The sequence below is a fragment of the Lycium ferocissimum genome, chromosome 1 (assembly GCF_029784015.1).
Source record: "Lycium ferocissimum isolate CSIRO_LF1 chromosome 1, AGI_CSIRO_Lferr_CH_V1, whole genome shotgun sequence".
NCBI classification, from domain to species: Eukaryota; Viridiplantae; Streptophyta; class Magnoliopsida; order Solanales; family Solanaceae; genus Lycium; species Lycium ferocissimum.
The window spans coordinates 56,996,444-57,017,534 of record NC_081342.1 but is presented as its reverse complement, the minus strand read 5'-3'; the positions used below and the strand labels follow the sequence as shown (position 1 = coordinate 57,017,534).

The window sequence follows — 21,091 nt, the reverse complement described above, 5'->3', positions numbered from 1 at the left end:
GATTTCTATTACTTCTTATTGTTCTTCTCCTTCTATGAGTAGCTAATTTCCCTTACTAGGGTTGTGAACCCAATTGATGGGTGTTTTGTGATTGGGTTTGTGATTGATATACAATAATGGATTATTAGGATTTGGTTATTCTTCATTCTTCATTCATAATTAATGGTTGTAAACATTGATTAAAGCCATAGACCTTGATTTATTTGGGAAAATAATTAGGGTTGGTCAGAATAAACAACAAGAACTCAAAGCTTTAAACTTTGTTTAATAAATTCACTTAGGAATAAGAAGAATTTACGTGGGATGATTAATCGTTCTTCATAGCTACTCTCTTATATTTGAGAAAATCATAGAAAGAAATAATCTTTATTTATTGGGAAATAGTAGAGATTCATATAGGGATTAAGTGCATTCATATAATGATCCATTAGACGTATATCAAGATCAACGCCCATGATCATACACTCTATCTAACGGGGACACAACCTTAGTTTCTTTTACCATACATTCACAACCAAAGGAATATTTAGCAATTAGTTACTAAAAATCTTACTTTTACCAAAATCATCGGATTAAGACATTAGACCTAAACATAGAATTCTACGAATTTAGTACCCTTTTCACACCCTATTCCCTATGGGATTCGACCCCAACCTTGTTGGGCTACTATATTTGACAACGTCCGCGTTATACCATTAATAGGTGTAATTTGAGCGTATCAAATTTTGGCGGATGCTATTCGGTTGAGGTTATTGAAATATTCCTTGGCTGGAGAGGCAAGAACATGGTTCGAGAAGCTGCCCCAAAATTCGATTACTTCATGGGCAGAGATGGTGGCTGCGTTTCTCACAAAATGGTACCCCCCAGCAAGAAGGCTGAAATTCGGGACAAGATCTATGAATTTAAGCAGCGACGGGGGAACAATTATATGAAGCATGGGAGAGATTCAAGGATTATTTGCAGAAGAGCCCAAATCATGGTTTTCCGGAGAACATATTAATGGAGAAGTTCTACCGAGGGTTAGATCCAGTGTCGCAATCAGTTGCGAATAATGCAGCTGATGGTTGTTTCATGAACAAATCTTATCGACGGGTGACCACCATACTTAACAAGCTGACAACTCATAATCAGGCTTGGCACTCAAACAATGCTGATGTGGTACCGTTCGGTAGTGCTATGATCCAAAATATAGTGAAGGAGAATCAAGATACTCAGCAAACCTTGGCAGAACTTGCAACAAATATTTCCTTGCTGACGAAGAAGTTCGATGAATCCCAGATAAAGAAAGTAAATGTTTGTGAAGAGGAGGCAGTCTTACCAAAAGGGATGTACCATGCTCAAGATGGTCCGTTCCACGAGGGGCCCTCTATGCAGATTGAGGATGCTAATTATGTGAATAACTCTCAAGGGGGTTACCAGAGACAGAATTACCAGGGTGGTTATCAGAGTCAGAATCAGTGGAGACCCCAACAAGGTCAAGGTGCTTATAACAACTCTGGGAACTACAACAATAATTACGGTGGTGCGAACCAAGGGAGCTACAACAACAAAAGAACAATTTTGGGAACAAGAGTTCCAATCCTTACATACCACCGAAAGGGCAGTCAACTGAGCAAGGTAGTTCAAAGGTTGAAGCAATGCTTGAGAAGATTTTGGCAAATCAGTCTAAGTCTGAAAGAACTTTATCTGGGCTGACAGAGACAGTGGGTTCCCATACACAAAATAGCCTATTCGGAAGCTCGAGTCACGTATGAGGATATTTCTGGAAAGCAAAAGACCCCTCCTAAAAGGAGGACTTCCGAGTGACACAATTCCAAATCCAAAGAATGGGGGAGGCGGTGTAGACCGTGTGTTTGCCATCACTACTAGGAGTGGTAAAATAATCCAAGGGGCTGAAAAGCAGGTGAGTGATCTTGAGCCGATAGATGAAGAGGATGAGGTGCAGTCTGAAGCACCCATTATTGTTGATGAGAATGCTACTGACAAGAAGGTTGCTGATATTCCGGAGATTGCGAAGGCAGCTGAGAACACAAGCAAGCGACGTACTGGTGAAAGGGCTCTCCGCCCTTTGACTCAACTTTTCAAATCTACACCACCCTTTCCTCAGAGGTTGGTAAAGAAGAAGGAAGATGCTAAGTTCGAGAAGTTTTATGAGCAGCTAAAGCAGTTATCTCTAAATTTCCCCTTCTTGGATGTTGTCAAGGAGATGCCCGATTTTGCTAAATATTTGAAGGACTTGCTGACCAAGAAGAAAACGGTTCAACATGAAACTGTAAGTTTGACTCACACTGTGAGTTCCATCATCTCAACTACTACCGTTCGTAAGAAGGGAGATCCTGGGGCGTTCACCATTCCTTGTTCTGTTGGGCACCATGATTTTGCTCGCGCTTTGTGTGATAATGGGGCGAGTATTAATTTGATGCCCCTTGCTATATACAAACAATCTGGTTTGGGGATGCCAAGGCCGACGACTATGAGATTGCAAATGGCTGATAGGTCTATCAAGAGACCTGTTGGGGTGGTTGATGATGTACTTGTGCGCGTTGGTGATTTTATGTTGCCCGCTGATTTTGTAATTCTTGACTGTGCTGTTGATAGGGACATTCCTATTATTCTGGGGAGACCTTTCCTTGCTACAGGGAGAGCACTGATGGATTCGGAAAAAAATGAAATCAAGTTCCGAGTCAACAATGAAGAAGTAACTTTTCAGAAGTTACCAAGTGCTTACGAGAGCATTTCGGTAATTGATTCGGTGGACGTTATTGATGAAGCAGTGGAGTTCAAGATGGAAGAAGAAAGTTTGGGTGAAGCTCTAGCTGGTATTCTAGTTAATTTTGATGCTGAAGACATGGAAGGTTATGTGGAGACGGTAAATTCGCTTGCTGGGTTGGGATCTTATTCTTACCAACCAAAGAAGCTGAATCTTGATCTGGAAAATAGAACGACTCCTCCAGAAAAGCCTTCGATCATTGAGCCACCTAAATTGGAGCTTAAACAGCTTCCCTCACATCTGAAATATGAGTTCCTTGGTCCAGACAATACATTGCCAATGATTGTGTACGCTCAACTGACTGAGGAGCAGATTTTACAGCTTTTGGAGGTGTTGAGAGAGTATAGGCGTGCTATTGGATGGACCATAGCAGACATTCGAGGTATTCCATCTGGGATCTGTGAGCATAAAATCCAGTTGGAGGAAGGTAGCAAACCGAGTGTAGAGCATCTGTCACACCCTTAATCCGATAGGGTGTGATGGGCACCCGACCCTTATTTAGGGCCGAGCGAACCCTCTGACTTCCGTGACATTCATAATCATACTGGGCCTTTAATCATAACATAATTATAAAACGGAAATTTTTCAGAAAGTCAAACATACTTTTCATCTTTTTCAAATCAAATAAAATTTGTAGCATATGAACTTATAATACAATACATAATAATACGTCGGCTTACATAGCCGCTGACATGACCGACATCTTATACCCACGACACTGTCTGCAAAGTCTCTAACACGGAACATAGAACCATAACATAATATTTCGACTCGCCGCACTCCGTGGAAAATGGAGCTCGCCAATCCCGCCGGAATATCTTTCGCTAATATCTTCACTCACCTGGGTGTACCGCGCGGCATGAAACGCGCCCCCCGAAAAAAAAAGGGGTCGGCACGAATGGTACTGAGTATGTAAAGCATGAAATATAATAAGCGGGAATATACCTAAATAAAGAGTACAGAAAAACCATAACACTTGCCTTTTTAAAAAAAAAACATATATCATGCGTGTCATTTTCATAAAATCATCATGTATGCATATAACGTGCCCCGGCCCTCTCGTGAGGGACGCGGTAAATGAAATCATCGTATACATATACATATACATATAACGTGCCCCGGCCCTCTAGTGAGGGACGCGGTAGTAAAATCATATCATATGCATGTACATGTAACGTGCCCCGGCCCCCCATGGAGGGACGCGGTAAAAGGGAATCATCATATGCCATCCTGGCCACCTCCCCCATATCATCATATCATATAACGTGCCCCGGCCCCGCTAGCAAGGGACGCGATAAATATACGTGCCCCGGCCCTCCATGGAGGGACGCGGTGAACAATGCAGAGGAATGTGCACGAAAACATGCCCTGGCCCGGACGCGAAAGAGTGGCTACAGCTCGCACGAGCAGAGTAGTGAGAAACCATGCACATAAATCATTTTAGAGACTCAATGAAGTAAGCTGACATTAACCGATGTGGGATTCGCCTAAACCAATGTGGGATTCGCCTAAACCAATGTGGGATTCGCCTAAGGCGGCCTTACGCTCACCCCCCACTTTGGGACTCAGCGTGCCTGCTGAGGTTTGCCCCACCATTGGGTTTGCCCCACCATTGGGTTTGCCCCACCACCGGCTCTGAAACCAATTGATCATATTCCAGAATATATACAAATCATATAACGTAAGCATATCAAAGCATCTTGAAAATCCGGACAAATATTATACCAAATAGCTTTCGGACATTATTCGGAAACATATCACATATTATGACCATATCAGAATATCGTAGGGACCATAGTCATATATCGAATCAATTCGGGCCCGCCTCGGAAAGTTACGGACCTCACATATTATGGAATCACATATGAACATATCGAAGCAATCTGAGCCTTCCTATGAAAGATACGGACGTTCGTAGTTAGGGAGTCATTTAAAAACGTCACTCTTTTGGAACACAACTTATATGCAATTTTTGAAATCCAAATCTTACTAATGACATAAAGACCATATCTTGGTTACATTAAGAATATGAATATCGAGAAACAAATAAGAATCATAAACAAGCTCGGATTGCAAGAATAGAGTTACCTCGGGAAACGTGTCATAACTTACTTTCAACTAGGACATGCCAAAAGAAAGAAAGGTGAGCTTTACATACCTTAGCCGCTTCCTACGCTAATCCGAACTTCAGTCTCGACTTCTCACGGTCTACACAATGTCATTAGACATCAAACATTAGCCATAGTCGCCTAGAAATTCAATTCCAACTAACACTTTATCTACCGAAATTCCGGCAGCATCTCCCCTATAAATCCAACACCCCCGAGAATTCAACTCGGCCAATACCAACAACAACCATACCAACAACCATAATAGCAATATCCATAAATGATCCAAAGCGCATTCTAACATCAATAGTTCCTTTCTATACAATTCGACAATATTTCAGTTATATTCAAATAAACTACATACGATCAATTCAATACCAATGCTCACATATTCGATTACTAATCCGCAACCATTCAAACATAATTTAAGAACATTCCAAGCAATTTATACAATATTCAAAGCAATCCCAACCATATACCACTTCACCCGAAACTACCAATTTCCATAGAGGCAACGATAATACGTTTCTTTCTTCCAATTTCATACACTACCTCGACAATTCCATACGTTAGCGTCATCATTTCCATCAATACAAGGAATCATATTACAATTATATTAGTTCTCCAAAACAGTCCGCAACACTACAACTTCAACATAAGTCATCAAACATTCATTCTCACCATATAATTCTCAACAACAATAGCCAAGAACACTAAATAAATTTGATTCATTCTTCCTTCACAAAGCAGCCACCATTCGGCCAACATACCAACACCCATGATTTCATGAATTCTATCCATTCCTTCACATTACAACATGCACAACCATTCATAATACAACAATCCAACATACTAAATAAATTAGTTCTTCACTCCTACACAACAACACACACACACACGGCCACAATGCAATACACACGGCCAAACCTCAACATGCTACCTTTCATGAATTTCATTCATTTCTACATCTTACAATATGCATAAACTCCTATGAAACATGTAAAGAAGATTGAACCTCACCTTTTTCCATTCAACTTCTCCCTCGGCTAGGCTTGATGAATTGCAACAACGAATGGTTTTCTTGTCCCAACAACCACTCCATGTTAACGAGAGCCTTTCAATTAGTAGGAAAGCATGAAGAAAACATTTTTTTTTTCTTGACAACTTCCAAGGCTTGCTCGGCCAAGCTCAAGGCCGAATGGCCTTTCTCTCTCTTTCTCCATCTTTCTTGAAATTTCTAGGAAATAAAATGATGAATACTTGTCTTATGCTTTCATCACACACACATATATATATATATATAAGTGGAGGCACATGGCCATGCACATGGCCGGCCACCTCTCTCTCTTTTCTCTTTTTTTTTCATTTTTCTTTTCTCTAATTTTCTTCAAATTTCTAGAAATTTCTCAAGTCACAAAGATGAATTATATACCTAATTAGTCATCTTTTCATCACATGCATTTTGCATCCATGTGGGCCATAGTCCACTCCAACTTGGATGGCCACAAGACTTCTTCAACAAGTCATAAATAATACTAGTTTCTAAATTTCAAATTTGCCCTTAATATTCCATGCCACTAATACTTACAAGCAACTTGCACCCTAAACAAAGTCGGAAACTAGCCTTGTCCTTAACTTTCTGCCATTAACTCGGAATATCCAAATATGCAAAATGCGAGGTATAACATCCTTCCCCCCTTTAGAACATTCGTCCTCGAATGTTCAATTAGTCCTACGGGGTCTCATAGGCGCCTCGGAGGAGCTCCCTTTTATGGTTGTCGCCTACAACTCATTCATCGATCCCTTAGTTCATCCATAGCCACATCTCACCTGTCTTCAACACTAGTTCTATTGTGATAATTGGCGCAAACCATCGTTACATTTTTTTTTCCATAATATACCCGAAAGATCACAACTGTATTGTCCTTGTACAGCTTGTATACAGTACGTTCAATCTTAGACATGGTTCTTTCGTCTTGCTTTGCATTTCTTGTTCATACCAATTCCCGCTCCTCCTATTTTGTCATATTTCTTTTTCCTCCATTACCTACAAGTTGCAACCGCACTAGCGAACGACTCTATAGCCAACATCTTGGCCCTTACTCTCGTATAGCCTCGCTATCCTTCATAATATCTGTTAAGTTATTTCATACCATTCTCTTGTCATGCTCTCATTATCTTCATACCTATCCATTTCCTAGCGTCATGTCATTCAAGGTTTCGGCCAAAACTCCTCACACTACCTTAAATACCATCCTGACTTTCATCCACTTATCGCTGGTTTTTCCGATCTTACTAACTTATTTCAGTAAAGGGGTCCCATTTATGGCCCAAGTATCCATGTCAAACATATTACAATGTCGATTGTTTCCATCTCATCCTTGCATTTCTCTCACCCGCTTCCCCCCTTTAGGGGTGTACTTATACCATTAATTGTTTATGCTTTGCGCCATGTCCTTATTTCTAAGCTCAATTGGACAACACTTTTATTTCGACGGTAAGTATCCAAAGTTCTCTTAAAATATCTTCTTCATCTCCACCTACCTAGGGTGCTTCCTTTGATATTCCCTTATCATTTCTCCCACTTATGCCTATCCCTTGTTCTGTACACGAGGGATCTTATGCTACCTTTGTGTCATTCAGAACACACTTCTTCTACATAGTCCTTCTCTCGTTTTCAAAGCGTACTCTATTCACCCACGTTTGTCCATATCATACCAGTCATTCTTAGCTTTCATTCTACCTCGTTTCGCATCTCCCTATAACTTGGCCTTTCGCCATTCCATCACTTATAGTACCCGTGTCCTCAGCTATACACATCATAACCTATTACTATACTGTTGCCCCACTTTCTTCTTAATTCCTCTTTCCGTTGACTCCTTCTCTTCACTGGCCTATTCCGCCCCGACCTACACGTCCTCTGAAGGTTTCTAGCCACTCCGCATACTCTAATCTTCCTTAAATTACTCTACCTTCTCGTTGGCTCCTTACGTCGAAATTTTGTAAAATTTCCAGAAAACTTCCCAGGGGGTCACCCATCCTGAAATTGCTCTCACCCCAGCACGCTTAACTTTGGAACTTTGATAAAATATGACGCTTTAACGCCTTCCCGACTGCGTCTACCTCACCGCATGACCTTCGACACATAATATTGAGTAAGTCGAAATCTTAACATATTCCCAAAACGCCCTCACGACACATCCCTAAGAACTGTCATATTAATACCTTCCTATCCGTCACCGTTCTTTTTCCTTCACACCCCTGTCTTACTCGTATCCTTACTTCCCGTGACTATAATCTCATCATATTTTTCTCCTACCTATCGATTCAGTCGGTGCCTTAATACATATTACTCTATTCAAACTACTACTTTTGTCTCTAGATCATCTCTTAATATCGCTAGTCCATTCCAAATTCCTTATTACCATATCCCCACCGACCTCCCATTTACTATTATTGCTAATTCCGCAATTTAACTTATCCTTCCAAAAGGACAGCCGCGCTCACAGCTCGGTTAAATCCCATCATTACTATTTACACGACTTTTTTTTTTCCAAACATATTCCCAACTTATACCTCATTTCTCATTTCCGTATCATTTCTAGAAAAATTTCGGCAGAGTTTCCTCTGTATTTTTTACTACCCCAAAACCTGCACGCAGGAAATACCCACAGTGCCTCACAGGGCCATCATTATATGTACACATCATATCATATCATATCGTATCATAGCTGCACAGGGCTCTCAATATTCATAGAAGTCCGAAAATAACGAATTTACCTCATATGCTCAACATGGCTACACGTGTCACACTTTCTTGCTTACCTTCCTTTTCGGTTTTCAACTTTGCGTTTCAATCGTATGCCAATACCTTACTTGACATATATCTTTCATACCTTTACTTACCTGTGTGCTTTGTAGCTTCCAATATCACTAATTACTTTCTTCTGTCGTTACCCTTCTCCCCCGCCGAAATCAAAGGTTAGTATCGAAAATCTCATTTCCTATGCCTTGGCTCTATGGCACGATCTAAGATGTCAAAGAAGAGCAACCACCCTAGATGCCCCGTAGCCTCCTTTGTTTATAAATGTGGCGGCTTTTTGTCATAAACAGGACCCTACCGGACACGACTTTGCGTACAACCCCTAGGACGGGCCTCGATACCAATTTGTCACACCCTTAATCCGATAGGGTGTGATAGGCACCCGACCCTTATTTAGAGCCGAGCGAACCCTCTGACTTCCGTGACATTCATAATCATACTGGGCCTTTAATCATAACATAATTACAAAACGAAAATTTTTCAGAAAGTCAAACATACTTTTCATCTTTTTCAAATCAAATAAAATTTGTAGCATATGAACTTATAATACAATACATAATAATACGTCGGCTTACATAGCCGCTTACATAACCGACATCTTATACCCACGACACTGTCTGCAAAGTCTCTAACACGGAACATAGAACCATAACATAATATTCTGACTCGGCTGCACTCCGGGGAAAATGGAGCTCGCCAATCCCGCTGGAACATCTTCTGCTAATATCTTCAGCTCACCTGGGTGTACCTGCGCGGCATGAAACGCGACCCCGAAAAAAAAAGGGTCGCACGAATAGGTAATGAGTATGTAAAGCATGAAATATAATAAGCGGGATTATACCGAAATAAAGAGTACAGAAAAACCATAACACTTGCCTTTTAAAAAAAAAAAACATATATCATGCGTGTCATTTCCATAAAATCATCATGTATGCATATAACGTGCCCCGGCCCTCTCGTGAGGGACGCGGTAAATGAAATCATCGTATACATATACATATACATATAACGTGCCCCGGCCCTCTAGTGAGGGACGCGGTAGTAAAATCATATCATATACATGTACATGTAACGTGCCCCGGCCCCCACAGGGACGCGGTAAAAGGGAATCATCATATGCCATCCTGGCCACCTCTCCCATATCATCATATCATATAACGTGCCCCGGCCCCGCTAGCAAGGGACGCGGTAAATATACGTGCCCCGGCCCTCCATGGAGGGACGCGGTGAACAATGCAGAGGAATGTGCACGAATACATGCCCTGGCCCGGGACGCAGTGAAAGAGTGGCTACAGCTCGCACGAGCAGAGTAGTGAGAAACCATGCACATAAATCATTTCAGAGACTCAATGAAGTAAGCTGACATTAACCGATGTGGGATTCGCCTAAACCAATGTGGGATTCGCCTAAGGCGGCCTTACGCTCACCCCCCCCCCCCACTTGGGACTCGCGCGTGCACCGCCGAGGTTTGCCCCACCATTGGGTTTGCCCCCACCACCGCTCTCGAAACCAATTGATCATATTCTAGAATATATACAAATCATATAACGTAAGCATATCAAAGCATCTTGAAAATCCGGACAAATATTATACCAAATAGCTTTCGGACATTATTCGGAAACATATCACATATTATGAGCATATCAGAATATCGTAGGGACCATAGTCATATATCGAATCAATTCGGGCCCGCCTCGGAAAGTTACGGACCTCACATATTATGGAATCACATACGAACATATCGAAGCAATCCGAGCCTTCCTATGAAAGATACGGACGTTCGTAGTTAGGGAGTCATTTAAAAACGTCACTCTTTTGGAAACACAACTTATATGCAATTTTTGAAATCCAAATCTTACTAATGACATAAAGACCATATCTTGGTTACATTAAGAATATGAATATCGAGAAACAAATAAGAATCATAAACAAGCTCGGATTGCAAGAATAGAGTTACCTCGGGAAACGTGTCATAACTTACTTTCAACTAGGACATGCCAAAAGAAAGAAAGGTGAGCTTTACATACCTTAGCCGCTTCCTACGCTAATCCGAACTTCAGTCTCGACTTCTCACGGTCTACACAATGTTATTAGACATCAAACATTAGCCATAGTCGCCTAGAAATTCAATTCCAACTAACACTTTATCTACCGAAATTCCGGCAGAAAGCATCTCCCATAAATCCAACACCCCCCGAGAATTCAACTCGGCCAATACCAACAACAACCATACCAACAACCATAATAGCAATATCCATAAATGATCCAAAAGCGCATTCTAACATCAATAGTTCCTTTCTATACAATTCGACAATATTTCGTTATATTCAAATAAACTACATACGATCAATTCAATACCAATGCTCACATATTCGATTACTAATCCGCAACCATTCAAACATAATTTAAGAACATTCCAAGCAATTTATACAATATTCAAAGCAATCCCAACCATATACCACTTCACCCGAAACTACCAATTTCCATAGAGGCAACGATAATACGTTTCTTTCTTCCAATTTCATACACTACCTCGACAATTCCATACGTTAGCGTCATCATTTCCATCAATACAAGAAATCATATTACAATTATATTAGTTCTCCAAAACAGTCCGCAACACTACAACTTCAACATAAGTCATCAAACATTCATTCTCACCATATAATTCTCAACAACAATAGCCAAGAACACTAAATAAATTTGATTCATTCTTCCTTCACAAAGACCACCATTCGGCCAACATACCAACACCCATGATTTCATGAATTCTATCCATTCCTTCACATTACAACATGCACAACCATTCATAATACAACAATCCAACATACTAAATAAATTAGTTCTTCACTCCTACACAACAACACACACACACACGGCCACGATGCAATACACACGGCCAAACCTCAACATGCTACCTTTCATGAATTTCATTCATTTCTACATCTTACAATATGCATAAACTCCTATGAAACATGTAAAGAAAATTGAACCTCACCTTTTTTCATTCAACTTCTCCCTCGGCTAGGCTTGATGAATTGCAACAACGAATGGTTTTCTTGTCCCAACAACCACTCCATGTTAACGAGAGCCTTTCAATTAGTAGGAAAGCATGAAGAAAACATTTTTTTTTCTTGACAACTTCCATGGCTTGCTCGGCCAAGCTCAAGGCCGAATGGCCTTTCTCTCTCTTTCTCCATCTTTCTTGAAATTTCTAGGAAATAAAATGATGAATACTTGTCTTATGCTTTCATCACACACACATATATATATATATATAAGTGGAGGCACGTACCGCACACATGGCCGGCCACCTCTCTCTCTTTTCTCTTTTTTTTTCATTTTTCTTTTCTCTAATTTTCTTCAAATTTCTAGAAATTTCTCAAGTCACAAAGATGAATTATATACCTAATTAGTCATCTTTTCATCACATGCATTTTGCATCCATGTGGCCATAGTCCACTCCAACTTGATGGCCACAAGACTTCTTCAACAAGTCATAAATAATACTAGTTTCTAAATTTCAAATTTGCCCTTAATATTCCATGCCACTAATACTTACAAGCAACTTGCACCCTAAACAAAGTCGAAAACTAGCCTTGTCCTTAACTTTCCGCCATTAACTCGGAATATCCAAATATGCAAAATGCGAGGTATAACAGCATCAGAGGCGACTGAACGAGAATATGCAAGAGGTAGTCAAGAAAGAGATCATCAAATGGTTAGATGCTGCAGTGGTTTACCCAATTGCTGATAGTAAATGGGTGAGCCCAGTCCAATGTGTTCCTAAAAAGGGCGGCACCACTGTGGTGCCGAATGCAAAGAATGAGTTGATCCCAACTAGGACCGTGACTGGATGGAGAGTTTGCATGGATTATTGCAAGCTCAACACAGCTACATGCAAGGACCATTTCCCCATGCCTTTTATTGATCAAATGCTTGATCGGCTAGTGGGTCGTTCCTACTATTGTTTCCTTGATAGTTATTCGGGCTACAACCAGATCAATATTGCCTTGGAAGATCAGGAGAAGACTACTTTTACATGTCCTTATAGGACGTTTGTATTTAGCCGGATGCCGTTTGGGTTGTGTAATGCACCAGCCACGTTTCAGAGGTGCATGATGTCAATTTTCTCTGATATGGTAGAGGATTACTTAGAGGTGTTCATGGATGATTTCTCTGTAGTAGGGGATTCATTTGAAGAGTGTCTTGGCCATCTGGGTCAAGTGCTGAAAAGGTGTGAGGAGACCAATCTCGTTCTAAATTGGGAGAAGTGCCATTTCATGGTAAAAGGAAGGGATCGTCCTTGGTCACAAAATCTCTGAAAAGGGAATTGAGGTAGATCAAGCGAAAATTGATGTGATTGCAAAACTTCCACCACCTATCTCAGTCAAAGGTGTTCGAAGTTTCTTGGGGCATGCTGGGTTCTACAGGCGCTTTATCAAATATTTCTCCAAGATTGCTAACCCAATGTGCAAGCTTCTTGAAAAAGAGGCGAAGTTTGCATTTGATGATAAGTGCCGAAAGGCGTTTGATGAGTTGAAAGAGCGTCTTACTACTGCTCCCATTATTGTTGCTCCTGACTGGTCCTTGCCATTTGAACTAATGTGTGATGCTAGTGGTTTTGCAATAGGTGTTGTGCTTGGACAGAGGCACAATAAAATTATGCACCCGATCTATTATGCAAGCAGAACACTGAATGCGCTTCGATGAATTACACGGTGACGGAGCAAGAGGCGCTTGCCATTGTGTTTGCTTTTGAGAAGTTTCGGGCCTACTTATTGGGGTCCAAAGTCGTGGTTTACACTGATCATGCAGCCTTGAAATATCTCATGGCAAAGAAGGAAGCAAAGCCACGGCCCGATCGGATGGGTGTTCTTCTTTGCAAAGAGTTTGACTTTGAGGTAAAAGATCGCAAGGGCACCGAAAACCAAGTTGCGACCATCTCTCTCGCCTTGAAGAGGCTGGGAGACCTTCTGATGAGCTTGACATAGATGATGCTTTTCCGGATGAGAGGGTGTTGGATGTGCACATGGAGGTGGCGCCTTGGTATGCTAATATTGCAAATTATTTGGTCACAGGTATAATTCCAGAAGATATCAAAGCATACCAAAAGAAGAAATTCTTGCGGGATGCTCGGCAGTACTACTGGGACGAGCCTTATCTGTTCCGAACATGCGCTGACAACATCATTCGGCGATGTGTTCCGGAAAGTGAAGTGATGGCGATTCTAAAGGCATGCCATGACTCTCTAGGTTGGGGGTCATCATAGTGGAACTCGAATAGGCTAAGGTACTTGAATGCGGTTACTGCGGCCGACCATATTTCATGATGCTAATTTATTGGTGCGGTCTTGTGACCAATGTCGAGGCAAGGGAACATAGGCGAAGGCAAGAGATGCCTATGAATTTTGTTATGGAGGTGGAAGTGTTCGATGTCCGGGGGATTGACTTCATGGGAACCTTAGTCAGTTCGGAGTGGCATGAAATACATTTTTTTTTGTGGATTATGTGTCAAAATGGGTAGAAGCAGTGGATTTACCTAATAATGAGGCCAAGAGTGTCATGGGGTTCCTCAAGAAGAACATATTTACTCGCTTCGGTACTCCGAGAGCTATAATCAGCAATGGTGGATCCCACTTTTGCAATAAAGCTTTCGCTGGATTGATGGAGAAATATGGAGTAAAACATAGGGTGGCAACACCTTATCATCCTCTGACGAGTGGGCAAGTTGAAGTGTCCAATAGGAAAATCAAGAGTATTTAGCAAAAACGGTCCAATGCAAATAGAATCGATTGGGCCCGCAAGCTCGATGATGCTCTATGGGCATACGGATCGCTTTTAAGACTCGATTGGGACTTCACCCTTCAAGCTTGTATTCGGAAAAGCTTGTCACTTGCCGGTTGAACTTGAGCACAAGGCTATGTGGGCTTTGAAGAAGGCGAATATGGATTGGGAGGAAGCAACCAAGCTCAGGTTGTTCCAACTAAATGAGATGGATGAGTTTCGGTATCAGGCATATGAGAGTGCAGCACTGTATAAAGAAAGAATGAAGCATTACCATGATAAGAAGATCTTGAAGCGAGAATTTTACAAGGGTGATCCTGTATTGCTGTTTAACTCCCGTTTGAAGTTGCTGCCTGGTAAGCTTAAATCGAGGTGGTCTGGTCCATTTGAGGTGGTTGGTGTTTCACCCCATGGAGCGATTGAGTTAAAGTCCGGAGATGGAACTCGGACATTTAAGGTGAATGGGCAGAGATTGAAGCACTATCACGGGATGGTTTCGGAGGATAGGATTGTTGATCGATACAGGTTGAAGCACCTCGGAACGAACGATGATCTGGTGCACACTGATAAAGAGTGAATGGGCACCACCGTCGTGCTGCGACGTTAAATCAAGCGCTTCTTGGGAGGCAACCCAAGTGTAATGTTTATTTTTCATTCTGGTTTTCTTTGTTTTCAAAATATAGGGTAATGTTTGTTTTGGTGCAGGATGCAAAGGATAGACACTGGAGTTGATCTACGCCAGAATCTACGGTCCGTATATTATTTACGGTCCGTAGATGGAAGCGTAGATTGAAGGAGCAAAGCAATGGTTTACTGTTAATGATCTACGCCAGAATATACGGTCCGTGTAAAATATACGGTCCGTATATGGAAGCGTAGAACATGAGTCAGGTAAAAGCCCTTTCTGTCCTTGATTCACGCCATAACATACGGACCGTAAAATTTATACGGGACGTATGTTCCAGCGTGAACCAAGGATCGTCAGATTGAATCACCGTCGCAGATCTACGGCCAGATCTACGGCCCGTATAAATTATACGGTCGTAGATTTGTCTCGTAAAAGGCCAGGTAAGTTTTAAGTGACTAAATTTGCGGAAAAGAAAAAGAAAAGAGGCGAAGGGTATATATCAAAAGGCAGTTACCTTATTTGCTTCAACTTCCACTCCCCACAAATCCGTTTCTCCACCATTCCCATTCAAATTCCCTATATTTACTCCCTCTAATCCACTACCAAACCACATCCCTAACATCACTCCCCATATTAATCACAAAATCTCCCCTACACCACCATATCCACGAAACCGAACCATCTTCACCAACACCAGTTGAAGCAAGCAACATCAGGCGCTGTATTGTTATTCCTTTCGTACTAATTTTCATCAGTAAAGTTACTCATCTCCGTCCTATCAGGTTTGTTAATCCCCTCATACCCTAGTATTGATCTCACGTGTATATCTTGAACACCCTCATGGGTGATGTCTGGGATTTTTATGGGTTAGGGCATAGATTTTGAAATATGATGGGGCGGGGATTTGGTAGTGTTGCTTAACATAGGCCTCATGGGAAACGAGAAGTTCGAAAATCCCATTGGGTCGGTGGGCATTGCGAGTGTGTAGGTCTGTAAAGGATACACCCATTTGTGATGCCCACCAACTGTCCGATAAAATGCTTGAATGAGAAAATAGAGTAGATTGGGGTGAAGTCTGAGTAACCCCGACATGATACGAGCAAAATAATATGGTTCCATGTCTAAAATCAAGTTTTGAATGCATAGGGTCGGGGAGAAACATGGATGACTGAGTACAGAGAAAGGGTATATATACGGATGGATTTACGAACCGTATAAATTATACGGACCGTAAATCTGTATCGTATATATGCCATGTTCAGTGAATCTCTCTGTTGCTGTTTTACGACATAACTTACGGACCGTATAAATTATACGGACCGTAACTTGTGTCGTCAAACAGTTGCCTCAGTTCCATGTTTTCTGTCCATAACTTACGACGAGTTCTACGGACCGTAAAAATTATACGGCCCGTATAACTTCATCGTAGGTTCTCCAGGATTAAGCATGTCTTTCTGTTCCAAATCTACGGTCTGTTTTACGGACCGTATGTTTTTCACGACCCGTAAAAAAAAAATTTTTGCATCTTTGTCTACTTTACGAGTACTAACATGTCATACACAGGAATGGCGAAAACAAGGGGTCGTGCTCAGGGCCGAGGGCGAGGCCAAACCCAAGTCCAATCTAAGCTCCGTGATGAAGACCAGGCTCCTATCACCCGAACCACACGGTTGCGAAGAGCTGCCCAAACTTCAGACCATCCACCGTCTGATAAAGGGACTAGCAGTGATGGGGAGCACTCATCAAGCTCTCCTGATTTGCCGAGTCGAGAAGAGGCGACTAATGCACCGGATGAATCTGATGCTGAAGAGGCGGCACGCCTGAATGAGAACAGAATGAAGGAGCGCTCTGAGCATGCTATTAGGTTCTCGGTCCCAGGTTCAAAAGAAATATATGATAAGGGGCTAGAACCAAAGGAAGGAGGACAGGGTTTCCGCCGGAACATCTATGAGGAGCGGCGAATCAGTTTCGAAGGGTTGGAACACTTCCCAACCATACAAGCCATTATTGATCACCATGGATGGGGATTCCTTAGCCAACCACTCGGCTCATATGAATCCACTATTGTGAGAGAATTCTACGCCAACTATGCGGCGGAGATCAACAACAGGTACAGGCCATCCCAACAAGCAAAGACAGTGGTCCGGCTCCAGAAGGTGACGATTAGAGGTGAACGGGTTGATTTCTCCAGCAAGGCCATCAACAGATTCTACTTCGGGGACAACTATGAGCCGCCGGCGAACACTGATGAGTTAGACTACAGATTGGCAGGGAACAGGGCTGACCAGATGAGAGAACTACCATGGGTGGCTTCGGTGATTGCTAGGGGAAATCCAGTGTGGCGCACAAATTCTAGCGCCCCGATAAAAAAGAAAGATCTTTCGGTGGAGGCACAAGATTCGGGAGTGTCCTGATGCACAGGCTACAACCAACTCAGACAGATAATCAACTCACAATAACCCAAGCGATTGTAGTGGCGGCCATCATGTCCTGGTATGCAGTGGATATAGGAAAGTTGATAGCGGATGAGTTTCGGGTGCGGGCAACTCAGCCTGGCCTTTCGTTGGTGTTCCCATGCTTGATTACCGCCCTGTGCTTGAAGCTTGACATCCAGAAGTTCCCCTACTGGGACCATAAGTTCGAGGCTAAGCACATCTACAGTTTGATAAAGAGCAAGGATCAAGAAGTGAAGGATAGATTAGCTGCAGCCCGAGGTGGTGTGACAGCCCCAGCATTTGTGCCATATGAGTATGATCAGAATGAGGACGAGGGCACGACTTTAGAAGAGCTCACTGAGGGTGTTGTGACTGCTGCCACGACAGTACCGGTTCCTACAGCGGTTTCGGAGTCATCGTCGGGCCCCACCTCTTCCACAGCCCCTGCGGTTGCTACTGAGCCGGTTCCCACAACTGCACCACCTGCCACTAGAGTCACTTCCACCTCTACAGCACTTCCTGGGGGTATAATGATTCCATTTAACAGGCAAAACTTCCACGACTCCTATGTAAAGGCGGACAGAGCCGATCGACAGATCACTAGCCTATTGGGGGAGTTGGAGGAAGTTATAGCACGGGCAGTTCGGAAGAAAATGGAGTCCCTCGCCCAGTCTCACCGTCAAATTCACTCCAGGATTGATGGTGTTGAGAGGCGAGTTTTAGAGTTGGAGAAGGTCTCGTCTTCGACGGACACGAACGCGGTGAAGAAAGACATTTCTCGGTGAAAGACGACATCCTTGCGATTCGTGAAGGAGGGGGCATGTTTGAGAATCCCCCTCAATCGCCTATGCCGATTGACTTGGCGATCCTTGGTGCCTGTGGTGCGATTATCTAGGGAGGAGCCCTCGGCCCAAGACGAGGAAAAGGCCGCGGTCCGAGGATGATGATGACGAGGTCGACATCGTGGAGTTAGAGGAGCGCCAGCTAAGGCATGCCACGCGGCAATCTTTGGTTGACTTCCACTACACAGGGGCATCGAGCAGTGTGGATCCCCCTGTCGAGCAGACGGTACCTAGCATTGAGGTGCCAGAGGAGGCCGGGACTTCTGTTCCACCAGCGGACCCACTTCCGCAGACTCAGACCGAGCCTCCCAGCAGCACAGTTGACCCAGCACCCACTGAGACTGGTGCAGTGGAGGCTCCGCAGGCGGAGCATGGCACATAGTGTGCCTCGGTAGTCCTATCCCTTGTCTTGTTTATGCTTACGCCGATGCACCGAGGGCGGCCTGATTCTTTAGTTGGGGGTGGGACTATCTGATTTTAGTATAGTGTAAATACGTGTTTAGGAACCCCCTCGGCTTTTCTTTGCCAGAGTTCTTTTCCTGAGGGGGATTTTATTTTGTTGAAACTGGCATGTTTAGGATGTTGCTTAGGTTGAGTAGAGTAATTTTGACTTATTTGGTGTTATTCTGTAACTGATGGCATGTGTTATGATTTGTTTGAAATTTTAGAACCCCTCGAAATTATTGAAAAATGCATACTGAAGACAGCTAGTGGTTGACATGAGTGATTCTTTATATGACACTATGATTATTGGGGTATTGTGTGTGATGAATGACTACGTAGGAGGTCACAAGTGTGAAAATGATTGTCCTTATGCCAATGTGTGTGTGAGTAGTTAGTTGATTCTGTTTATGCATGTATAATCTAGAACTTGCCCGGTTGGTCTTGTTTGAAATCCGAAAACGAGTTTGGTTGTGAAATGATCTTAGGCTTTCCTTGTGTAAATAGTCACTTTGCCAAAATACGCCTTACCAAAAGTAAAAGTATCCCTAGTTTCCCCTTTTGAGCCTGTTGACCTTTTTCTTGACTAGCCAACTGTGAAACCGTTCCCTTTGTGCAATAATTCCATCTTCGCACCCGTTCCCTCCTTGATGCTACGAGATAGATGAGGCAGAATGCCTAAGTTGGGGGTGAATTAAATGTGAAATAGATGTTGAAAACATAAGTTGGGGGTGGTGGAGGTTGCTAGTGGAGACTCGATGTGATAGTTGTATATATATAAAAGAAAAAAAAATAATTTATCGAAAAATTGTAACACAAAAAGATTTGCGAAGTGGTTAGGCATAAAATCACATCGAGGTCGAAAACTTGAAAGGAAATAAAGGGGGTGGAAAGAAAAGAGGTGAATTACGGTGAAGAGATGTTGTAGTGTTCAAGGAGGGTGAGTCACTAATATCCAAAAAGTATCCTACCCGTCCCTAAGCCTACATTACAAGCCAAAACAAGCCCTAATGTGATCACAACCGAACGAGCCTAGGATGAAAACATAGAAAATAAGGGCAAGCCTATGGTATTTGCATGTGTAGATATGAAGTTCTTTGTGAGTGTGAGTGTTTTCTTTTCTCCTTCGTCTTCGTCCCCTTTCTTATGGTATATATGTGTGTTGGGACATTCTTTGGTCTTTGTGAGGGCATAAGGATGAAAATTGGGCAAATGAAGTGACCGCCTAAAGTAGCGTTTGTGTGCATCATAATATACTTGATAAGGTAATGTCATGCATTGAAGCTTCATTGTTAGTCATAGCGTTCTTGTGTATGTTTCTTTAAAAGAGAAAATTGGGGTGGTCCTTGGAAGAAAAACATGCATGCCGGTAGTTCAGAGTTAAAACCAATGTAGACATTGTTATTCTATGATATCTAGGTGTTAGATTGAGTCATTGTTTTGTATGACTTGCTTGAGGACAAGCAAAGACTTTAAGTTGGGGGTGTTGATGTGCCGTGAAATTATGGCACATTCGACACTTTTTGGCTATAAGTTTTACTTGTTTTTGAGCAAGTCTGGGTCGTTTTGATGTGTTTGTGACATGTTGCAGATGTTTAATGTGATTCGGGAGCAAGTCGTGAAAATGGAGTGAAAAAGAGGTTCAGAGAAAGAAATTTACTGAAGACAGAGTTATACGGAGGAACATACGGACCGTATAATATTCACGGTCCGTAAATTCCATCGTGAATGGTCAACAGAATGGGTCTTTGTAAGAAGCGGATGTCCGGCCAGAAGTACGGACCGTATAATATTTACGGTCCGTAAAATCCACCGTATATTGGTTCCAGAAGAGTTGTTAAGACAAAGAGATTTACGGGCAAGTTATACGGACCGTATAATATTTACGGTCCGTGAAAGTTGATCGTACATTGGACCACTGGAGAGATTTCACGGAAGGCATCCATTGATTCTACGGACCGTATAAAAAGTACGGTCCGTACATTGGTCCGTCGAGGGCAATTTTGTCAGTCCAGTTTTGCACGGCTTTGACTCTTATAAATACCTGATTTTAGGTTTCCTGCATTATTATTCAATACAGAACTCAGTCTTATTTTTCCTAGTATTAGCTATTCATAATTTTGAAGTCTTTTGGGAGATTACAAACAATTACAATTCAATTCTCTTCAATTCCAAACAATCAATTGTAAGCATTATGATTTCTATTACTTCTTATTGTTCTTCTCCTTCTATGAGTAGCTAATTTCCCTTACTAGGGT

General features: G+C 42.3%; 1 protein-coding gene, 1 non-coding gene and 1 pseudogene across 2 annotated transcripts; 2 read left to right on the top strand and 1 right to left on the bottom strand.

Moving 5' to 3' along the window:
- Positions 1 to 878: 878 nt before the first annotated feature.
- LOC132031576 (small nucleolar RNA R71) lies at positions 879 to 983 on the bottom strand. Its single transcript, XR_009408309.1, has one exon. It is a non-coding gene; the product is annotated as a small nucleolar RNA R71 (small nucleolar RNA).
- Positions 984 to 999: 16 nt separating this feature from the next.
- On the top strand, positions 1,000 to 14,466 carry LOC132065557 (uncharacterized; annotated as a pseudogene).
- A 181-nt stretch (positions 14,467 to 14,647) lies between these two features.
- LOC132065549 (uncharacterized) lies at positions 14,648 to 15,064 on the top strand. The gene has a single exon (XM_059458983.1). The coding sequence runs from the start codon at positions 14,648 to 14,650 to the stop codon at positions 15,062 to 15,064; it is 417 nt and encodes a 138-aa protein (XP_059314966.1).
- Positions 15,065 to 21,091: the final 6,027 nt, after the last annotated feature.